This window comes from Thermobia domestica, chromosome 3 (assembly GCF_964235325.1).
Source record: "Thermobia domestica chromosome 3, izTheDome1.hap1.1, whole genome shotgun sequence".
Taxonomy (NCBI): Eukaryota; Metazoa; Arthropoda; class Insecta; order Zygentoma; family Lepismatidae; genus Thermobia; species Thermobia domestica.
The window spans coordinates 205,994,271-206,018,712 of record NC_137456.1 but is presented as its reverse complement, the minus strand read 5'-3'; the positions used below and the strand labels follow the sequence as shown (position 1 = coordinate 206,018,712).

Genomic DNA, 24,442 nt, shown 5'->3' with positions numbered 1-24,442 from the left:
ATCCTTCGTTCTAAACAAACTGTATAAAACATAGATATTTATGTCTGGCCGAAATAACATAAATAGGCAGATTTGGCCATAAAAGAAAGTGAAATCATACGTTACTGACTATTGCCCATAGTAACATATACATATTATCGTGTAAGGGCTCATCCATAGAACCATAATAACTCAAACTTAAAATATAAGGATTCAAGGTTGGTTCACCCTTACCCCTATCCAAGGGAAAACCTAGGGGTTCATATCTGGTCTTCGGCACCCATGAAAGAAGGTAAGGTGTTTGATTATTCATAGAGCCTCATAGGCATCCATCTTAGAGGATGGGGGTACAAGGTTAACAAGTGGCCAAGGCCATGTGAATTTCAACAGTTAATCAGAGCGATTTGCCTGTGTATGTGTACTCATATGTTCTGGGCCATGTGACTCCCGACAGCCAATTACAGCGATTTGCCTGTGTATGTGTGTACTCCTGTATTTGGAAACCCAACGTTGAAGGATGTTGGAGAGTGGTCTACCCTCACACCTATCCAAGGCAACCACAGGAGTATGTACTTCATCCTATATATTCATCAACGAGAGTGAAATCTCTTTATAGGACCTTAAACACCCGTCTTAGAGGATAAATGGCATTAAAAACATTGAAATTTTGAATTCTTGGCGTTTTATCTATCGAATTGAATGTCCAAACGCATTCAAAGGAATCACAGGAGTCCAAGACAATCATACAAGAGAGTAAGGAACTCATCAGTAGAACCAAACATCCTAGATAAGTATAAGGCCATAAGCACCCGTCTTATAGCAGAGAAAGTGTAGGGTTGACCCACCCCACGCCATCAAAGGGAACAAAGTAAACCCCAGCCCCAGCCGTGTATATTCGATCCTAGATATCCATGAAAGTAAGTAAGATACTTCTCCGTAGGACCATGAACATCATTATAAAGGATGAATAACTTCAAAAACTTTGAAATTTTCAATTTTTGACTTTTTTTTTTTAATCCATCTAAGATAACAACTCACACCTACTCAAGTGAACATATACGAGTCTAGACACCCGTGCAAGAGAGTAAAGTACCTATCTATATGGCCAAACACCCATATACAAAGTATAGAACCATAGGTTCAAACACCCATACATAAGTACAAAACCATCGTAGAATATGAGGGGTGCAGGATTGGCCCTAGATACCTATGAGAAACAGTAAAGTACCCCTCCGTGAGACCGTAAGCACAGAGCATAAAAATATCGTCAAAAACTGTGAAATTTTGAATTTTTCGTAAATTTTTACCCATTCAAGGGAATGAGCTAGGGTCGGTCAATGCACGTCTCCCAAATTTTGGGAACAAATACCACGTGATCGGGGTCACCCGTCTCCCGGCAGCCAATCAAAGCAATTTGCCTTTACAACGGGTAGTACTACTCATATGGCTCGAATCCCACGTTAAGCTGTAGGTTCACTGTTTATATAACATCACTGCTGAAAGGGACGCTAAACTCCAACTCAATCAACATTCCAAATATGAAATACAATTTTGTGGTTTTTCGTTACTAAATAATTATCTTTACTGCCATGAGTGAGGCAAAGCCACATTCGATTCTTAGTGGGTCTTAAAGTGAGTTGGATTTCACGTTAGGATTTAGACTTTTTCTCATAGACTTGATTCTGGAAATGTACACCGATTTCGATACAACCAATTATATGTATTTTCAAATATATGGTTTACTTAATCCCTTTTATTGTTTATAACCAATAGGAAGCACATTAACAATACTTACTGAAAAGTTTTAAATCTGGTTTAGAATAAATTCGATTCAGTTGGAGAAATTATAGTTCTCAAGTAATTAATGCATTTTCCTCAATTCTCTTTTATTTCAAAATGTGTTTATTTTTGAGTACCTATAACTTCATTTGAGTCGAATTTATTCGGATCCAGATTTGTCGACTTTTTAAAAATGTTTGAGAATCAGGTCTTTCATAGCTTTCCTTTAAATTAATTCATATGATATGGAGCCAATTGAAAAAAAAAAAAAAAAAAAAACTTGTGAGGAAGACTGAGTTCGAGTAATTTTTTACAACATGCTCTGAGAGTTAAAATCTATAATTTTGGTTCTACTTGTTCTAAAAAAGAAATTTTTGGTTCTCTTAAGTTGAACATAAGAAAGTACTTCATATAAAGTATAATTGGTAGTTAGTTTTAGATTTTGAAAAAGAAATGTAATTTTTCGTGTGAAAAAGAAAAAAATTGCCTTTTTGTCCCTTAATTCAGTAAGGAAGTCAGAAACATTGTCAGGATAGAGTACCTGAATATCCATTTACTGTTAAAGATATTCAAATGTATGCATAAATTTTCTTGATTTGGTGATCATGTGTTTTTTATCTTCCAGGTTGTTGGTGGTATTACATGGCATTATCGAATTCCTTACGTGTGCGTGGGAAGTGACAGGAATATATTTCTGTGGAAAGTACAAGCAAAATAAACTTCTGTTGTTTTGTCGTAAAAGCTGTTTAATAAATTAAAATATAGAGTTTGTAATTATAAATAAATTTCTTTTTAATAAACGATTTATTATTATACATAAATTTTTTATAGGTAATTTTAAATTAAGATTTCTTTAAAAACACACACAGATAATCCCGAGACACAAATAACTTCAACAGTAAATGTAAAATGAACACACAGAAGGAAGCTCTGTAAAAAGCATATTCGCGTTGATTATTTGTAGACAACTGTACATACGATGATTGTTAGCACCACACCTATAACAGCAGTTGTGGCATGCAAAAGGAGTATTCAATGTTTGCCCCATCATAGTGTGCGTGAAGTTGATTGTGAACGTCGGAAACATGCAAGGATGGCATAGAGGAAGGAGTATTGTGTACATACTGGAGTCCGGATCTCGCAGCACATTATACGGGGTAATGAAGGCTTTAGTTTGGCTAAAGTTACAAATAAACCCAAATTGGCAGTTTTTGACATTTGGGTCCAACCTCGGACAAAGACCCCTGTCAAGGTTATTAGGGGTAAGCCCTTATTAGGGCTAAAGCACTCATTCCAAAATTTTGATAGGCTCCGAGACATGCCTTTGTGTCCTGTAAATGTACCTCTGTTGATCTCCCCTAGCTAAGGCATTCTGTTAATTAAATTTTGTGGAGCACAGAGGCACATGTTCGAACTTCCTTTAGAGGCAGTCTTTTCGTTGATCCAGAGGTACACGTTTGTATCTCTCCTTCCCCATGGATATGTGTTTGTAATCTTTTAGGTGTATCCTTGTATTGCCAGGGAATCCTTGCTAAAATTTTGGTTATCAAAGGTACATATTTGTAATGTTTTTTATCCTTCAGTTATAGCTTAACCCTCTAGAGGTATCATTATGCACCCCTGGGCGACATAAAGATCTTCGGGTTAAAATAATGTACAGATAATTATATTTGTTTTGCAAGCTACACTCTTGCTAAATTAGTATTTGGGATCCAGGACCTGATCCTCTAATAAGAAATATATACCTATTCTGAAAATTGAATATAACTGTTTGGCTTGTCTTTACAGAGGACTTAATGTTTTTCAATTACACTTATCAGGGACTATGACATCATATATAAGGTAATGTAACTATTCTTTGTACCTCACATGTACCTCACCTCACACACAGGTGAGGTAATGTACCTCAATTCCCATTATACTCTATATACTCTATAGCCAGTCTCCTTGTGATTGTGACATTCCCCTAACAGCACAATCACATAACAGGCATATGCCTATCATGTTCCCCCAGGTACATGGGAATGTGTCCAGTATGTGCCTTATGTACCTTTGAGAGAGAAATCACATGGATGGTAAGTGATAGTCACAGTCTATGTCCGCCCCTAGGCACATGTCTGACATGTACCTGGAGAACATGCCTAGTATGTTATAGTTATGTTCCCCATGTCGTAAGCGTCAATGAACCACAAAATTACTCCCCCAAAATATGTTAAATCCCCTATATGCGTAATGCGTTTACATTAAGGTGAGTATAAAAAACACTTTAAACAAGTAAAAGAAATGTACTCCAGGGTGGGCGCGAACCACCAACCATTGAATTACTAGCCGCGTGCTCTTCCGACTTGGCCACAGATGTGATGAAGAGAACGGCGCTTGTAGAGGGATAAATTATTGAGGTCTTTTGAATTTTGCTAATCAGAGTGCTCCTTTAACCGCCTATATTCGACGATAACCGTTTGGAATCAGATACAATCTACTCGCCATGTAATTTTATAACAAAATGACGAGTGTGTATTTACTTTATTTCATGGTTCTTCCATATTCACTTTCAAATGATCGGCAACAGTTGCCATTTAATAAAGTTGATGCGTTTGTTTGCTTCTAGTACACAATAGCTTATAAAAAGAAGCAACAAATGTTGTTAGAGTATCTGAAGCAGTATGTACCTAAAGAACGTACCTAGAACATGATAGATATATGTCCCAAGTGACGACATAAAAACAAATGACTGTTAGAGTGCGAAACTGAGCCAGGTATATAAATGCTATATTTGTGGTACAGTCCGCAGCAAAAAACGTGCAACATGAGCATGTAAGTTCATAGTGAAACTACGCCTAACAGCGCAGGGAATCAACATAACGTCTAAGTGGCACGAATCACGCCAGGAGAAACCTAGGCGTCCTCCCCTGCTCATTTATTTTGGAACAAAAGACTTCGTCGTTTCACAATAAACTTACAAGCTCATGTTGTACCTTAGGTTTTTTGCTGCGGACTGTACATAGTTGCAAATATCAATTAGGTGTAACAAGTACCTAAAACTATAGGTAGCTGAAGTACATACTTAGCACATGAATATCATATGTGCCAAGTGTCGGGTACCTAAACAAGTAGCTGGGATACCTAAATGACACATGCCTAGTACATCCTGTGCTGTTAGGGTCGTTGTGTTGGTTGACGTGAAAATTTGATTTCTTATTCCTGAAAACTTTTACAGGTAAGTGTTTTACAACCTGTATTTTCCTATTGAAATGTAATAGAACAACAATTCTTTGTTTACTATGACGTAGGATATATAGAGTGGTAGTTTTATAAGCGCCATCATCCTATACGCCTTTGAATGCGTTTAACAGCTCTTTCGTTTCCAAGTTGGCGTGGAGGGCAATATGGAATACCCACAAGAAAAGCATGGTATTCCATATTCCGTATCATAGATGTTCATTTTACTTCGACCTCACTCACCCTCGCAGTAGCAGTTGGCCCTCGCCCTCGCGAATGGAATTGTCCTTCGCCCTCGCGCGCCCTCACCCTCGCTGTCGAAACTAGTCCTCGCCCTCGCTGCCGAAACTTGTCCTCGCGCACCCTCGCCCTCTTCGTCGAAGCTTTTTCTCGCCCTCTTCGTCGAAGCTTTTTCTCGCCCTCGCGCACCCTCACCCTCGCTGTCGAAGCTTCTCCTCGCCCTCGCACACCCTCACCCTCGCCATCGAAGCTTGTCCTCGCCCTCGCGATAGGAGTTGTCCATTATCCTCGCTCGCCCTCGCCTTCGTGCTCAAAACTTTTCCTCGCCCTCGCGCACACTCGCCGTCATATCATTGAGGGTGAGGAGGCCTCGAGAGGACCTCCTTCGTGAGGATCAGAGCATCAATTATTCAACCTATTTGTTGAATTATTTCCTTATCGTCAGTGGCGGATCCAGGGGGGCGATCGCCCCCCCCCCAGAAGAGGAAACTTCTTTATTTTATATATACAAATAAAACGCATCCTAGAGTTTGGAGCTCCTAAAAGTAGCTCTAAGTAGCAGTATTACAACCCACCACCCCCACCAGAAGTCCGTCCTGGATCCGCCCTTGCTTAACATACGTCCTAAAGAAAGGAAACTAAACATATCATCGTATAACTTACTGTGGAACACCTAAAATGGAACAACTGTTACAATGAAGATCTCGGTCGATAGTGGCGTTTACATCATTTATCAACAGTATCCAATGCCTTTACTTCAAAATGTTCCTTGAACTACGATGCAAGCATAACTATTGAGCCACACAAGGGCGGCTCTGATGAGGGTGAGGGTGAAATCAAGGTTTGATGAGTGGCGGTAGAGTGACTGCCGCGGACTATCTGTCAGAATTTGACAGTCAACACGTTGGCCATCCCTGATGTATGTAGTGTAATTGAGGAATTTGAACAAATTCGAAGGGAAAGATCTAAAGAGCTTAATTTTGAAACTCCGTCAGCAAACAAATAAAATACTTCAGAACACTCATTTTCATTCTATGAACCTTAATACATACAAAAACTTTATATTTCCAAATGAAACTATATAGCGACGTTAATGGGTCATTTCAAAAGAGTGGGGGGTAACTGTCCCCCTTTGCCCCCCTAATCGCCGCCCATGCTATGATGTGTGGCACATTTGTGCGAAATTAATAATAATATGATTAAACTGTTTACCCCCAACAAAATCCTGCTCGTTTTGCTGAAATGGCTTTTCCTAAGTTTTATATGTTTCATATATCCTACAGTTCTCACTGGCTTGCACGCGAACCTTTGGTGCATGGGGTCCTGGGGATAATTCCGAGTGGGAGAACATTGAACGACAGTGGATCGAATTCCGAGTTAAACCTATAGGTCCACTTCTCATATAGCCTCGCCGACGAAACAGGACGCTAAACGGCAACCAGTCAACAGTTGCAAATTTCGGCTGCATAAACAACTTATGTCTTGTGGAACTTATTAAATTTATTTTGTTAAAGCAGCTCTTTTAACAAAATTTCAGTATTAACGTGTCAGATATTTCTATTTAAGGACAAGAAAAAACATATTATTTATTTTGTAACTAAATGACAGCTCTACCCACGTAGATTATAAAAGCAGAAACAATGAAAATCGATACAATAGTGACTGACATTATTTTAACAAATATCGATTCAGATAATAGTTTGGGCTGTCACAAAACTATGAAAAGTTAAAAATCCCGATTAATTGTAACAACTTCATCAGTGGTGGACATTGGAGGAGGATGTATGCTATTAATCAGCCCATTTCATGGGCATCCAAACTCACGAGCCCAACGCTCGCTAGCTCGGCATTCGCGCTCAACCGTTCTCGGGTTCAATAATTAAGCGCTACCGCGAGCACCAATGAAATAAGTCAGCGCGAGTCCAACTGAGGGAAGTGAGCCCGAGCACGATTCCCAAAGGAATAAATGAGCGAGAGCCCAGTTGAAAAAAATGAGCCCGAGTCCGAGAGAGTCCAGAGCAAAATGGCCATCTATGAACCAAAGTCATTCCATCAAGTCTTTCTCCATCTGATCTACTGCATTCTGATGGTTCTCTCATTGATTGTGTTTGTTCAGATATCAGCGCTCTTGTCATTTACTGCTGAATGACGTGAGTGACTGTCTGTCTGTCTACCAACACTCTTTAAACATGACAGTGTAGTAGACACTTCTTATCTAAAACGTCTCCAACACAGGGAGGGCAACAATGAGACACACTCACTTCTTAATGTAGCTCTATTTCTACCCGGAAACTTTCATGGGAAAAATCAAATATTATTCTTATTTGCATTATTATTTTTAATAATTATGTACGTACACACGAGAATTTGTCTACTGCAATTAATTGAAAGGAAAATTACGATTAATGTGTAACCTTGCTATGACACTAACTTCTAGGGGACATGGCAGATGATATTTTAAATTTTGCCTCTCTCCAAAAGAGGTCAAACAGTAAACTCCAAAACAGTTGCTTTTAAGGAAGTTTGTCCTCCTCCCTCGCGTGCCCTCGTTCTCCTGAAGGAAGTTGTCTCTAGCCATCGTGCACCATCGCTCCCGCAGTAACACTTGGCCCTCACCCTCGTTCACCCTCGCCCTCTTCGTCGAAGCTTGTCCTCGCCCTCGCACATCCTCACCCTCGCTGCCGAAACTTGTCCTCGCCCTCTTCGTCGAAGCTTTTCCTGCCCTCGCGCACCCTCACCCTCCTCGTCGAAGCTTTTCCTCGCCCTCGCGCACCCTCACCCTCGCCATCGAAGCTTGTCCTCGCCCTCGTGCACGCTCACCCTCTTCGTCGAAGCTTTTCCTCGCCCTCGCGCACCCTCACCCTCGCCATCGAAGCTTGTCCTCGTCCTCGCGCACCCTCGCCCTTGCGGCCAAAACTTGTCCTCGCCCTCGCGTCACTGTGGGCGAGGGAATTTGAGGGTGAGGATGCCCTCGACAGGGCCACTCTCGCGAGGGTGAACATCTCTGTTCCGTATGGTATTCCGATTACAAAAATATCTATTGGTATTGGGCAATTAAACAACATTTATGATGACAACAATGCTGAGCGTATTCTATATTACAGCAAATTTTCTGATGATACAAGGAGTGAGCTTGGGTCCATCGTTCATCATGTTTAATGTGAGCACACAATGACTGTGCCGATCCTGAAGCAGAGTATAATATAAAATTTGTGACTTTTGCAAGTAATCACATTCAGTTATGACTTGGTGTTAAGAATTTTCATATATTGGCACTGTGTTCATTGTATGTTCAACACAGGGGTGTAGCCAGCAGTTTTATGTAGGAGGGGCCCGTCGTTTTTTAGGGGGGGGCAGCTACAATGTACAAAGCCAAAGAAATTGTGTTGCAGCTAGTGCTCTTGAGGCCTGGAAAAAACGGAAAATTTTAGTTTCCTTCCGGAAAACTAAAAAGCTGGTTTTTAGCTTATTATTATTATTATTCATTTTTTCTCCATAAATTATATTCCAGTAAGTTTTTATTATGTTTAACCAATAACTACTGTCCCCACCAAACGTTATAACTTTCTGCATAACTATTTTAGTTTAAGTCTTTGTATCTTCATAAGACTGATTTTCTTTGAAATTTCACTTAATTTCTTTAAAATTTCCTGACAAAAATATTTATTTATTATTCGTTACTAAAAAAAAAAAAAAAAAAAAAAAAAAATATTAAAAGCTATATCTCATTTACTGTTTTAGGGGCACTCCACATATTTCATAACGCTATTTTTGACCAATTTTTCCCCCTTCTCCTCCTTGTCACACTTCGTAACGCAAGGCCGAACCTCTTCAACTTTGTTACGTAACACTTTTTGATTCTTGTTTTTTCACTAATTTGGATTATTTTGGGGGTTACTACAATAAAAGAAACTATTTTTAATCGTAGAACTTTTTATTACAAAATGCTTATATTATTGTGAATATATTTCTAGCGTTTTTCGCCAACAAATCAACGTATTAAAAAACGGTAGACCCGTAATAATATTTTAACCCCATATGGTTGTTTAATTAACCAATCCTAATTCTTCAAAACTACTGTAGTTTCCCTAAGGGAATCGCACCCATCATTTTAGGTCACTGGTGATTGGCAAGGAGAAAACACTGCAGAAGATGCAGTTAAAACAGGATCTAAAGAAATAACATCGACCTTTTTTCCGAGATCCAGGATGCTTTGTGCATTTGAAGTTCGCCAGTGTCAACAACGCGAAGTTCTGTTCCTCGTCGACCACAGATTAGAAGTGGCTGCACACGTGAAGGAGCAGGGACATTACGTTTGTGAACAATTTTTCGAGCATCTTTAGACTTTGGACTTCAGTTTACCACTTTACAAATTCTTTTTGTCCTAAAACAGTGCGAGAATGCGAATAAATTCGATTTCTTCAGAAATATTCAAATCCAAAAATTGAAAAAAAAAAATAGTATGATATTAATATCTGACGAATTATATCTTTCGGTTTTTAATATCTTTTGGTCTGCAAATCGTTCCGTCGCGGAAAATATTATTTCACGAAAAAGAGTTTCTTCTGTTTCACATGCGAAACCTCTGAGAAGAAAAGAGTGGGTAACGATTCGAATCAAAAGTTTTAAATAATATTCTCAAAAATAGCAATACGAGTGGGAACGCAAAAGAATTTTAAAACGGTGGTTACTATCACTAACAACTAACTCCAGAAAAGCATGTGTCGTAAATGCAATGCTGCGATAGCCACAAAACTGAGTTTTATTGTATTGCAATTCACACAGTTCCTCACCAGTCATGCTGGTATCTAGTGCATCTTGGAATCCCTACTATATGATTCAATTTATATAGGCTTTAGTTCACAACTTTCCAAAATAATGGATATATATATATATATATATATATATATATATATATATATATATATATATATATATATATATATATATATATATATATAGTGACTACATTTGTAAGTTAACTCTTGAACCACCCGACCGATCACGATCAAATTTTCAACATAGACCAGTTTCGGACCTGGGATGGATTTTATCGCTTCACTTTGAAGGTGCACTCTGAAGAGAAGGGGAAGGTATGTAAAAATGATCGAAAATGACCAATATTAATGTCGAATCCATAGTTTTCGTGGTGGCTGATATGAACAATGACACTTCCGATGTCATTTAAATCCAAATTTTAGTCTCCATTAGTACTCCTAAGCGGGATGGTGACGTAAAAATAATTGAAAATTACCTATTAATTGGAATCCAAACTGAAAAACCGAATAACGTTGTTTTTACTAAATTTTCCATCTGATATAAATATGTTTTTTTAAACATTAGTTACAGCATACAAAAAAGGTAATGCAGGCCCACTTACAAATCAGTTTAGTACCATTGTTGTATGGTAGTATTTATAGTACCTTGTTAAAACATTTGTTTTCAAACTGTCAAATATAAATCGCAGTAAATTGTGTAATCTGCTGTGAAAAGAAAAAATATACCATACTATTTTCCGATCGGTGTAAGGAAGAGATACCATACTATTTTTCGATTGGTGTGGTAAAATAGTATTTTTCCATACTATTTTACAGTAAATTATTAATTATATGTAAACTTTGTTATTTTTAAGTGACTGAAACGAGGTAATCTTACGATGATGTTTTAAAAGTTGGTCATTTTGGGGGGCAGGAAATCATTTGGGGGGCCTGGCCCCGATTGGCTCCCCCTTTGCTACATCTCTGGTTCAACAGAAAACTCATTTCTTTTCTATATAGCATTTGTATTCCATATTACCCGACTATTTCAAATTACCCTCCACAGTGGTTTCTTTACAAATTATAAGTTTTGTCCACCCCTGTACCAAAACATTTTTTTTTATCAAGATACGCATAAATAAGGCCAAATATGTAAGTCGGATATTTGTTTTCCTTTTTGTTTCAATATGCAATTCTTAACTGAGTTACAAGCAAAACAAAAATGGTATTCCATAATATCCCAAACTTGCTCTATTATAAGTCCACTTCGTGATCATAATAATAATAATAATAATAATAATAATAATAATAATTCTGTAGTATTACTTTGGAGAATTTCATATATATAGCTATATCTTTTCCTTCTCAGCTTCCAAAAAAGTCAAGCTAAAATGGCCCTCTTGCAGGGTGTGTGGCCAGCGACGCTGAAGATGTTTCAACAGTCCAAATGCGCAAAACTCTATTGGACTGGCATCTGTGCTTTTCACAGGAATGCCTTCGAAAATAATAACATGAATTCTCAGTTCCTCTGCCACGTCCTAATAAAACCGTAGTGATGTTCTGGCGATATTACTCGAAGTCTTGTCCATATGGATCATCACCTGGTTCGCGTCCATTCCATACAATTGTGGAATGTAGGTTATCGCAGATAGATAGGCGTGTCTAGCATTCACCTTCATGTCTTTGTTCACCTTGCGTATCATCAACTTACCCTCATATCTGAATTCCGTAACAATGCCAAGAGCAAAACTGTACCTGCGCTGACGAATAAAGTTGCTGTACCTCTTACCGTCAATGTCACGGTATGTGATCGCCGGAATGTGACCATCAGCAGTGAGATAGACTTATTGTTATAGTGACAACTTTCTTCTATTTGGAATCCGCCAGGAACTTGAAACTTGAATGCGTACAAAAACAGCATCATTATGTAACCTCCCCATACTCGTTGATTTTCGGCGCCATTTGATAACATTCACGCACCTACAAGGTCACACACAACACCACTCCTGCCAGCAGATCCATAGTTCCAGTATGATACGATAGTGCAGTACCGAATCGAATATGATCGTATATAAGTAAAGGACGTACTGTATACATTTTTTTAATTTCATGGACGATGAGCTACTTTCTCACCAAATTTAGTTGAGATCCGACCAGTAGTTACCGAGAAATAAAACACCACATACAGACACACATACATCTGGTAGGAACCTATAGGCTCCCATATACGTACACCTGCATCTAATAATACACATAAATGCAATCATTATGGTATACATTTTTATGCCGTTGTATATACATGAAAAGCTACTTTTCACTATATTTTATCGTTCTAGCTCAATATTTTATCATGTGCAATAATAACGATATTACAAAATACAATGAAACCTGTCTTTAGCAGAATCGAGCGGGACTCGCAAAAATTTTCGTTAAAGCAGGTTTCCGCTTAACAGAGATAGATTTCTATTAAAAAAAAAAAAAAATATGATTGAATTTCATGTCCTTCGATTATGGAAGGTAGTTTAGCAACCCATTCATGAAATGTTTCAGCATTTACATCATATGACCACCACAAAATTCGTAAGAAAAGCTACCTCATGTCTTTTGCATAAACTTTCTAACTATACATTGTATGCTTTGAATTCAGTTTTACCCAGGTTTTCAGCTCCTGTTTTAGCGTATTCCTGTAATATAGGGCCCGATATGTGGTGATTTTACGGTTTGGCACTAACAAACCACTTCCATACTACTCCATTAATGTCTTAGTTTTCAGTTTCCTTAAATTCTATTTTTATTTTCCCATTACTGCAGTTTTCTCACCCCTTCAAAATTTCCATTTTTTCTTTAGAATCTTGTACATCAGAGTTTTACCGACGTTGAACATCTTCATGGTTTGCTTTAGATTCAATTATCTCGTTCTCTAGCATGAATACTTTTATCCTGGTGTTAAGATGAAACACAACCCTTGTTTTACAAGCCATAATGACTGCTGCCGAACCAATGTAAAAATGTAAGTTTAGAGCTGTATTGGTAAAAGTTTTATTTCAAGGTGATTGACCAGGCGTAAAACTGAGAGTTGAGAAGGTCAAGGACAACAATATACAGGAAATTACTGTGTATTTCTGAGTATTGGTGGGTCAAGGAACATTTTGTTTCCTTAAATCTGGTATGTTCATGTTTATGAGATTCCAGAACCATATCTGCTGAGAGCAAGGGAGAGATGGTATCAGAAAGCGCAAATGAGAAACAATGACATAATTCTCTCAAATGTTCTGCACAAGAATTTTTGCTTCAGACAGTGATGCATTTCGTCTAAACCTTGCGCGGTATACTTTAGGACAGAAGAGTTTTCTTTAGAATTCCGAAAGTACTTTGAATCCTTCACTGCTTATCTTCATGACACGCGATAGAGATTATGACTCTTGCTTTTTCCTTCAGTTCCTTTTCGCCAGAACCTTGTTTTGTCAGTTTTCTCCTCATATTTGCCGACTGTCGGTAGTCGCTATACAATCGGAACAGACGTATACCTACAAAGAAGGCTGACAGCTGACATGCTTCGTCCGTCTAGCCGAAAATTGTGGGAGTGAATATGAATAGTGGCTGTGGAAGGTCAACACTGTCCAGAAAGATTTAACAGAAAAACGAATTTATCGCAGACATTGTAATGTATATGTTTGCCCTCTCACAGGATACCTAAAAATTTTCTAAACACTGTAGTCCGGAACTCAGAATTTTCCGCTAAACGCTTGTTTTGTTTTCCGTTGCCCGCATAACATAGTTTCTGCTTAATGAAGGGACTTTTACATGTTTTTACTCCAAACTTCATAGGAACGTGAAATATTTCCGCTTTTAGTAGTAACAGAAACCATTTTGTTCCGGTAATTAATTAATATATAGTTATGATACCGTTAAGTTAGAAAGTCCTGGGAATAACCTATACAATAATAACGTTAACGTTATTGATACATACTATATTTCAGTCAATCTTTTAACGTTATTTAGTGGTAACAAAAAGTATTTCGTTCTTCTAATTCGGCATTATATTGCTATCCGAAAAGTATAGTAACATTATTATTTCATAACAAGTGTAAAAGTTATGAATGGTACATAACGAAAAAATAACAAATATATTACTATACTTGGCTGAATTTCCATATTTTTCGTTATTTTAGCGTTAAGTTAAATTAGTAAGCCTTGGGAATAACCTATAAAATAATAACGTTATTACAATATACTATATACCTATCAATCTTTTCACAAGGTTATTTAGTGATAACAGAAAGTAGATTGATGCTGCAATTCGTTACTCTATAGTTATCTGATAAGTATAGTAACACTAGGAATGCAATGGATATACCCGATTGCAATGAAATGAGCTGAGCGAGCTTAAACTACGTAATTAGGAAGCGTTTTTCGGTGATTATTCCTCGATGGTACATCGGATTTTTGATTTCGACCTATGTTCTCACTCAGCACGACATACTCTATCAGCGTGCTAAGTTTGGTTGAGATCGGCCAAACGGTCTAGGAGGAAGCGTTTTTCGGTGATTATTCCTCGATGGTACATCGGATTTTTGATTTCGACCTATGTTGTCACTCAGCACGACATACTCTATCACCGTGCTAAGTTTGGTTGAGATCGGCCAAACGGTCTAGGAGGAGTTCGCGGACAACCAAACGGCTAACCCGAGTATAAGAGCTTCGCTTCGCTCAGCTCAATAATTGTTTCGTAGCAAATATATAAAGTTACAATTGGTACATAACAAAAAAATTAACGAATATATTGCTATACTTGGCTGTACTTCCATCTTTTTCGTTATTTTAACGTTAAGGTAAATCAGCAAGCCTTGGGAATAACGTATAAAGTAATAACGTTATTACAATATAACCTATCAATCTCTTCATAAGGTTATTTAGTGATAAACAGAAAGTAGTTTGCTCCTTTAAGACGTTACCATTATAATTATCTGATAAGTATAGTAACATTAGTGTTTCGTAACAAATATGTGAAGTTACAATTGGTACATAACGCATTGTGTTAACAAATATATTACGTTACTTCCGTCTATTTCGTTATGTTATAGTTAAGTTAAGTTAGCAAGCCCTGGCTGGAGCGTGTCTTGTAAAGTTTACCCCGTCTTTATATTTGGTCGTTTATAATGGGTGTGAAAGTTTCAGCCAATTTATTTGAAGAAATTACCATCAAAGAAAAGTTTGATACAGCATTTGATGGAAAAGTATGACGATGTATAATACGCTTAAGTGTGTTCAAAATCTCACTTAACACGAGGCTATGTCTGGGTTTGTAATAATTTTGAACCAAATATAATTATAGTAAATACTGAGTTTCATCTACCTAACTTGACGGACTCTTGAAATACCCTATGCAACGTTGAATTTTGAAACTCCTTTAGGATTTACATTTTAATGAAAGCGATATGATATATAACCCCGGCTGGAGCTAAATGCTATGTTCTTAGTTCATTTCAAGGGTGTCAACCATTTGCCGGTGATAATGAAACATACATCAATGTTATTTTTAACTATTGAGAAAAAAATATGTAATTATTCCCTTTCCCCTAAGAAATTGAACTTTATAATAAGGTTGTACCGGTGTTTACTTATTTTAAATAAGATTAATCTTCCCATCATATGCAGCTTTTGAGATACAGTAGGCTATTTGTGGGATAAATCTTGAACTCCGTCCTTCTTGCTTAGGATTAAAAAGGTCATTTCAGGATTTTCTGGGGATCAAGACTCTTCAATATAAGTAAATGTCACAGTTTTTCTGTAGTATATTATTGTACTATTGATTAAAACGTATACACATCACGAACTCAGGGACAATTAGACCCCGTAGAGTGAGTATTATACGAGTGAGTATTATGGGTAATAATCACTCTACGTTAGACCCTGCTCTACCTAAACGATCCCTGTATAATATATGCATAAATATTCTAAATAGCCTACGGTATGCCAAGCCAACGGTGTGTATTTGTATAAAGGGGAAACAAACAAATACTTAAAATTAACTAAACTTTCCTCCTGTAATCTCAGTCCCTTCAAATGACAATTTGCGATTTAAGCAACATACAGTGAGCTATACGTCAATATCTATAATCTATTATCTTTGACTTGTACTGCAGCAAACAAACATGGCGTCTGAAGTTGATCCGACATGCAATCCTGTCAATTTTATGGCGCAGGTCAGTGATAGTGTTTGTGACAGTAATACTTTGTAAAAGGGCTATTTAAATGAGAAAAGGCTTTATTCGCACTATAATCAATTATGTTTTGAGCTTCCTGTTTTTTAAAAAAAATCTCCAAAAGTCACCTAATATTGACGTTAAGAAATGAATACTTTGCACTTGCCGTGTACTTTGTAATTTCAGAGTACTTATTTATTAACGGACTAAACTTACTCTTATCATGTACCTGCTATAAAATGAGAATATCTAAATACACGGTATATTGATCATATGTGGGTTAGGTATAGGTATTTGTCAACATTCAGAATTATTTTAATAAGCCCTTGCACCTGCATAGCAGATTACTCGATATTTTGAGTTTCATGTGTACTTTTTATTTACTTAGTATTTTTTATTTACTAAATATTTTGTACTAAATTATCGTGATTACTGTACAATATTACGTGTGTATAATTCTGCACGAATAATATTAATCAAGCAGAAAATACAATTTATCGTTCCATAGTACCTGGAGATTAGCTGCAATATGTAATTTCCACATCCGAACAGAAATTTAGGCTCGGGTAGTTGCTTGAGATGAGTGCATGAAAAGGAAGAAGGGCAAATTTTTACTTTGACTCCAACTGTGACTTCAACATATTCATGTGATCCGGTTCCCGCAGCAGTTTAGGAATCATTCCTAAACTGCTCCCGGAACCGGATCACATGAATCGATTACAATTACTAACACAGTGAAAGTAATGTACGATATTAAGAATTATACTATAAGTACAAGGGCCACAATGTTACTATACGATGTTAAGAATTATACTATAAGTACAAGGGCCACAATGTTACTATACGAAGTTAAGAATTATACTATAAGTACAAGGGCCACAATGTTACTAAACATCAATTCAGGTGAAGCGGTGACTATGAATTTTGAGATCTAAATGGGGGGCTCCCCCCGCTCAAGTACCATAAAAACATCCAAAATAATAATAAATAATCACACCACTACTATAAAGCTAAGATAATTAGGGAAAAATTAAAAAGAAACACTCGTCTCTAATCATAAATCAGTGCATGACAAAAAAAAAAAAAAAAAAATTACATCTCAACAAGACAATAGGACAAGCAGCAGCAAACCAAATACTTTGCCTAATACTCAAATGCAAAACAAATCAAGAATAAAAATAATATGAATTAAAAAAAGAAAACACTCACCATTTCGCCATAGCAGAACACTCATAAATAATGAACTCATAACTGCTGATTCCACACACGAAAAAATAAGATACCAAGAACACATGCACAATACTCAACATTACTGAAAAATGTTCCTTTCCGCACACACGTCGTTTTATTAAACCGAGCACACTTGCTATTATTACAAACAAGAAACCAATAAACGTCCACTTTTACAATACGTCGAAAATATCTTCACTTTAGACCACAACTATGATAGGTTTTCTCTAACTCAATTCAACCAATTCAATTACGCGCTTCTCGCATGCCACAAACAGCAGCACACACACACATGCACACAGAACATGTGACTACTAACCAACTACCATATGACTACACAGACACCTAGTGGGAAAAATATGAACTAAGACGTCACCAAAGGCACACAACATTCTAACAAGTGATTCACGCACAAACAGTTCCAGGAAGTAACTGAACCTATAAGAACCGATTAAAGTCACAGTTGGAGTCAAAGTAAAGACTTACCGGAAGAAGTAATATATATGTACCTGAACTCAGTCTGATTTCATAATTACGTACTGCTTCATGATATGGGTCAATCTTCCACAGATGGCGGCCTCGTATTTGGGTTAAGTTTAGAGTTGCCCCTTCGTTTTTTATAAAAATTAGGAAAATTTACAGGAGAAAAGGGGGTAAGAAATTATGATTTGGAGTTCTTATGTGATGTTTAAGTGTCGAAATTTAGCAGTAAAGCTATCTTTAATACGAGAAAAGATATGTAGACGTGGGTGCTATTTGCAAGACGCGGAAGATTTCGATGACTGAACAGCGTAGTAGTTGTATAGGATGGGGAATCGGTGCGTTGAATATGATATTTCCGCATTGAGTTTTACAGAATTATATAAGAATAATGAAGAAAATCTATTAAATTTTCATGAGAACCATGGATTACTGAATTTAAGTGATACTTGAAGCTTAAGGTAGAACCTGTTCCAGTCACTGTTCTAGTCTAACTAAAGTCTTACCAGGTAACCTAACCAAACCTAACTTAAACTATCTTAACCTAACATAGCCTAGCCTAACCTAACAATTTTTAATGTTTTAACTGCATTTTTGTAGGTTGGAAACTGGAGGGGCAACTCTTAATTCATGCCCCAGATTAGATCCACATGATTCTGTTTTAAACGTTGTATTACTATTTATTTGTTGCTATTATAATGTAATTACATATCTTTCATTTCCGTCGTTCAGCCTTAACTGTTAGTCACAAATATTTCTTATTTTAATGCTTTCCGTGCTCTTCACTAGATACATATTCATCTGTATTTTATTACTGCGCAAAATTAGTACCTTCCAACTATTAAGCATTGCAACTACGTAGTATTCAGAGGTAACAAAAACAATGTATCCTTTTATTCTTATATTCCCTATCAGCACTATAGACAATACCCTACTACAGTATCATGTAAATATACATTTATAGGAGAGTTTCGGGAGCGGAGGCTCCTATCAAATACATGTCCCTGGGAGATCAAAAATTACAAAACGTGTACGAAAATATTTCTTTCCTATACTAGGTTGCCACACAAGGAGATATTTATATTCATGAAATATGAATTTCTCTAATGAGGATATGCACTCTTACTTCCTTAGAAAGCGTTTCTTAAGGGAGGATTTGCATCAATGGATGCAAATTAACTTTAGAGGGCTGAGTATATCTATAGTATGTGAATATATGACATAAAAACTGCAATGCATAGAACACGAATTACCTTAACGCAAAGCAGCCTGTGCTGCTTGGCTGTTAAGAAGTACTAGTGCTAGCGTCCGTAGAGAGCAAGCGCGTCAGTGACGGTAGGATGCGAATTAACGAGGATAATGAAAAAAAAAAAAAAAAACACTTTAAATGGCATAAAAACACGTGCCTTGGTGTGTAACATAACTTTGTGACATTTCGTCATGTGTTTCCTTATGAAGTACTGTATGATAAAGAGCACACTTACTATTTCTACCTAGGTAAGAATCCGATATATTTTGATTGTTTGCACCGTCGTATTGTGAAATCAAGTAATATTTTCCTTCCTTGGATTTTACAAATTTATACCCTCGTAAAATGGAATAGCACTCCAGATTCTGCCCTATTTCACCCCAGTTGATTCAGATACAACTGCCCTGTTATTAGTTTCCGTTCTACATTTCTGTATTTCCCACCATTACCATAACATACACATCTTAGGTTAGTTAATAAGAACATAGGTTAGTTAATAAGACAGTGGATTTGAATCACTGGTCTATTGTCCGTTTACCTAATATCATATTAATACATGAACTCATGTAGTTCAGAATTTAATTTCGTTCTTTTCTCTAATTAATCATCCTACATTGATGATCTCTATTACCTTTCTTTCGTTGACATTTCATCTAATTCTGTTCATTTCTCCATGAGTTTGTATTTCGGGACCACCATTTGCGGCAGTTAACCTATAACGTGTTCCCGCGCATGCACTCTTGCTTAGAGCAGTGAAAATTGTGCTGTTCTATTTTTGGTCCGCATACTTAAATTCATTGCGTACTCTCATATTTGATCAGGAAATTCACTCTTAGTACGTTATAAATTGTTTCTAAGGGAGACGTTACATTGCTGGATGCACATTCACCTTAGGAGGAGTTACTTGTTATGGGCATAAATACGCGTCTAGATGTATATACGAGGGTTGGGGCAAAAGTCATGGCCACTATTTTTTTTCTTGCAGATACGTGAGCGGATCACAAACTTCTATGTGTCGTGTGGAAGTTCTGCAAGCATAGTGTGTATGCAGAACAACAGATGGCTCTGTGATAGCTGGTAGTAGCACAGCGAGGCCTGTGAAATCAGTCAGTTGGTGAGTGTCGTGCGAGATGGAAGTAACCCGTGTTGAACATTGCGCTTCCTCAAAATAGCCGTTCTCCGAGGATGAAATGCGATGGAATGTCACAGTGAATTAGTAGAAGCGCTTGGTAATAATGCCCTACCATACCGGACAGTAGCACAGTGGGTAGGAAAGTTTCAGCAAGGACTTGTGTCAATCAGTGATGAGCAATGTTCGGGACGACCTGTCAGTGTGCGGACCGACGTGGCACGTGTCGTCATCCACCCACCGTACTCTCCTGACATATCGTCCGGTGACTTTGATCTCATTCGAAAGATTAAGGAACCACTATGTGGTAGGCGGTTTACAACACACGAGGACATTGCTAATGCTGTGCGCGAACAGGTGACCCGATTCACACATGGTGTGGCAAATGCTGAGGCGGATGGTATTCAACGCCTCCCACATCGTTGGCAGCGCGTGGTGCAAGTAGCAGGGGACTACTTTGAGGGTTTCTATGCTCAGGTTTGTCATGCCAACTGTATGCGTACTGTGTTGTCATTCTTTTGCACCGGGAAGACCATAGAGCACTGTATACTACCGTAATAAATTAGTGTGTTACGATATTTCAGTGGTATTCATTGTCCACACATGTAGTTAACACCTTGTCCTTTCGTATGTATATGTCAGATTTTCCAACCGGACTGGTATCTTCAAGACAAAAAATAGTTGCCATGACTTTTGCCCCAACCCTCGTATATAAAACAAAAAACACGCCAACTTGCGCTAGGTGGCCAATAAAGCAAGAATTTATCTAACAGAGTCGGGCGGGAGTGCAACAGAGGGCCTGCGCGAGAATACGTCCGTAGGCAGCAGGCATTTCAGTGATAGTGGATAAGCACATGAACAAAGATATTGGAAAAACTGCGTATTACTATGCCTTACCTGTCCCCACACTCTTGGAAGATTTTTGTCGTTAGAGAATAGCTCTACTCTTTAAGTCAAGCGTGAGGTATTATGATTTTGCATTAGTTTCTTTGGAAGAGTTTTTTTTTTTTTTTTAATCTTTAACCTTTTAACTGAAAGTGGGAACAGATTGAAACGAAGTATGCCTAAAATACTCCTCCATGAAAATATTGAAAATCTGATCCCGAAACTCCTCCTTAATGAACATTATATTCAATGATTTACTGTGAAATAGTATTGTTCAATCCTAACTCATAAATAAGGTTTTCATCTCCATACCCAATAGATGGTCGAATTCACTTTCTGCCAGGATGTTTCTTTGCCGTCTTCATACGTCGATATTGTGATAAGTCGCCACAGAGGAATAGAGAAAACTAAATGAAGGAAAAATAACATCACATTCAATCAAGCGACTCCAAGAGGGACATTACCACTTAATCTTTTCAGCTGCATGTTGTGGAGATGCATCTGCGGACGATCCATATTACGAAATAAAACAATACATTATATCGAATGTGGCAACTGTCACTATTTCTTAGCAAATCTTAATATTATTAATATTATAGTCAAGTATTGTATGAAGTTAAAGATATCAAGCCTTGCAAGATACCCAAGCACATAAGCAGCTTATCTAAGTCATTGTCTTCCTCAAATTTGCTAAGAGCATTGTTAATTCTTATGTCCAGTTTTATATTTGGTCTTCCTCCGTTTAATATTTACGTGGTTTTTCAGTTTGCAATTGCAAAATGATAAATAATTGAGATTTCCTTGCCAATTCAACTGCATTGGAGTGAGATTTTCTGATTTAGACGATAATGTCACCCTTCACCTGTATTAGTTGTTCTATGGCATTATCCACATCATTTCCAGATATCTTTACTGACTTTATTTTCAAACCATTGTTCTACAAAATAGTCATTGAAGCACTGAACGCAGTCTATCATTGGACGTTCCCATTATTTTCATCCAACTATCACTTACATATTCTGGCGTACAAGGACTAGTGCTGCTACCTTTCTGATGTGCTATTTTACTTCATTGTTGTCTTCGTACTGTACTTATTCGTTATCCCTAGCTCTTCAACCTTTCTCCATAGACACAGGTTAACATGGAAGTTGCAGCCTTGAATTTTACATAAGGAAAATACGTACTTTTCTGATAGCTTGGATTATAGATGCTTCAGAGTCGACCTTGAACAGGGTTGGCAAAAACCATGGTTTTTATTGAAAAAGTAAAAAAAAAAAAAAAAAGTTTTTCTCTTTAAATCCTTTTTTTAAAAACTAGTTTCTTTCTTTTGTTTGTTTAAATGATTTGCTCTATGTATTTATATCACATCTGGACAGAAATAAGTTTGTGTTGCCTTGGTGTTATTATGCAACAACCTAGTGATGCTGGAAGGGGTCACATAAGCTTAAAGCCGAATCCAAACAGCTTCTCGGCTTACATCCGAGAGAAATTGTCCTCCATTTGAAATCGAAACCGGGACTAATTGGCCACAAATGCGATACGTCTGCCGACTCACTCACGAAGGATTCCTGATAAAAATTCGTTGTACTGATCTTTACATACTTGTTAATATAATCGTCAAGAGTCATTTCAGAAGGACAAAAAGATAAACAGTTGCACAAGTGAAACCATTATACAGAATTACATATGGACAATTTCAAAACACTGCAGAGTACAGAATAACTAATTTAGTGCAAGTTAGTTCACTACGACTTTTATTAGTCCAAGTTAAAGAAATACAGCTACTTAATTTGCGTATCAGCAAGAAAAGTGAATAAAGAAATGAATTATTTGAGTCCACTTTGGCTCTGATCCATTTATACATAGATGCCAAAGATACTTCTGATTTCAATAAATGGCTCTCGTGGGGTTTGTATGACCCCCCCCCCCCCGGGTTGGTTGGTTTAAACCAGCTTGTTTTTTCATAAAAACCAAAAACGAAAAATATTCGTAAAAGTGTAAGGGTTCGTAAAATCTTGATGAACACACATTTGTGGGTTATCACGTTTCACTCCCGTATATTATTCGTATTATATTCAGACTTAAATTCCTCATTCAGTACTCAAAGAGATTATGCTACAAAAGCAACTTTTGTTCTTTTTATAAGTTTATGAATGTTTCTTTAGTGTTTTTTTAATAGTTATTATTGTTATGCAATTGCAATCAAAGAAAAATTCTAAATATTGTTTTGTTTTGATAATGTTTACTGTTGGTAAAATACATCGAAGGGCCGTACTTTTATTTTTTTTTGGGGGGGGGGGCACCACGACGCATTTAATCAGAAGTATCTTTGGCATCTACTTATGTATAAATGGGTCAGAACCAAAGTGGACTCAAATAATTCGTATCTCTATTCACTTTTCTTACTGATATGCAAATTAAGTCGTATTTCTTTAACTTGGACTAATAAGAGTCGTAGTAAACTAACTTGGACTAAATTAGTTATTCTGTACTCTGCAGTGTTTTGAAATTGTCCATATGTAATTCTGTATAATGGTTTCACTTGTGCAACTGTTTATCTTTTTGTCCTTCTGAAATGACTCTTGACGATTATATTAACAAGTATGTAAAGATCAGTACAACGTATTTTTTATCAGGAGTCCTTCGTGAGTGAGTCGGCAGACGTATCGCCAGTTAATCCCGGTTTCGAGTTCAGATGGAGGACAATTTCTCTCGAATGTAAGCCGAGAAGCGGTTGGGTTTGGCTTTAAGCTTATGTAACCCCTTCCAGCATAACCCGGTTGTTGTATAACACCAAGGCGAAACAACCTTTTTTCTATCCAGATGTAATACAAACACATAGAGCAAATTATTTAAACCAAAAAACCTGGTTTAAACAAAACAAAAAAAAAAAAAACTATTTTTTTTGGTTTTTTCAATAAAAACCATGGGTTTTGCCAGCCCTGCCCCCCCTCCCCAAAGTACGGCATTTGGATGTATTTTATCAGTAGAAACATTATTAAAACGAAACAATATTTAGAGTTTTTCTTTGATAGCAGCTGCATAACAATAACAAATTACTAAAATCACAAAAGAAACATTGTGTAATGAACGTGAAATTTAGGTCTGAATATAATACGAATAATATACGTGAGTGAAACGTGATAACCCACAATTGTGGGCTCGTCAAGATTTTACGAACAGTTACACGTTTACGAACATTTTTCGTTTTTTTGGTTTAAACCTTTTTTGTATGTGTGGAAAAAAAAACAGCTTGTTTAAACCAGCCAGAACCCTGACCTTGAACATT

The 24,442-nt window shown here is 37.1% G+C and overlaps 2 protein-coding genes across 5 annotated transcripts in view; both read left to right on the top strand.

The window, feature by feature from the left end:
* The window catches only part of Nup37 (nuclear pore complex protein Nup37), a 103,604-nt gene extending 101,046 nt beyond the window's left edge, over positions 1-2,558 (top strand). For all 3 annotated transcript variants that reach the window (XM_081752123.1, XM_081752121.1, XM_081752122.1), the window contains one exon: positions 2,384-2,558. In XM_081752123.1, coding sequence (XP_081608249.1) covers positions 2,384-2,476 — 93 coding nt within the window. In that variant the 3' untranslated portion in view covers positions 2,477-2,558. The remainder of the gene's footprint in view (positions 1-2,383) is intronic.
* A 13,368-nt stretch (positions 2,559-15,926) lies between these two features.
* The window catches only part of Hip14 (palmitoyltransferase Hip14), a 216,749-nt gene continuing 208,233 nt past the window's right edge, over positions 15,927-24,442 (top strand). The window contains exon 1 of one of the 2 annotated variants that reach the window (XM_081752119.1): positions 15,927-16,180. In XM_081752119.1, coding sequence (XP_081608245.1) covers positions 16,130-16,180 — 51 coding nt within the window. In that variant the 5' untranslated portion in view covers positions 15,927-16,129. The remainder of the gene's footprint in view (positions 16,181-24,442) is intronic. The other variant, XM_081752120.1, reaches the window with a different exon arrangement.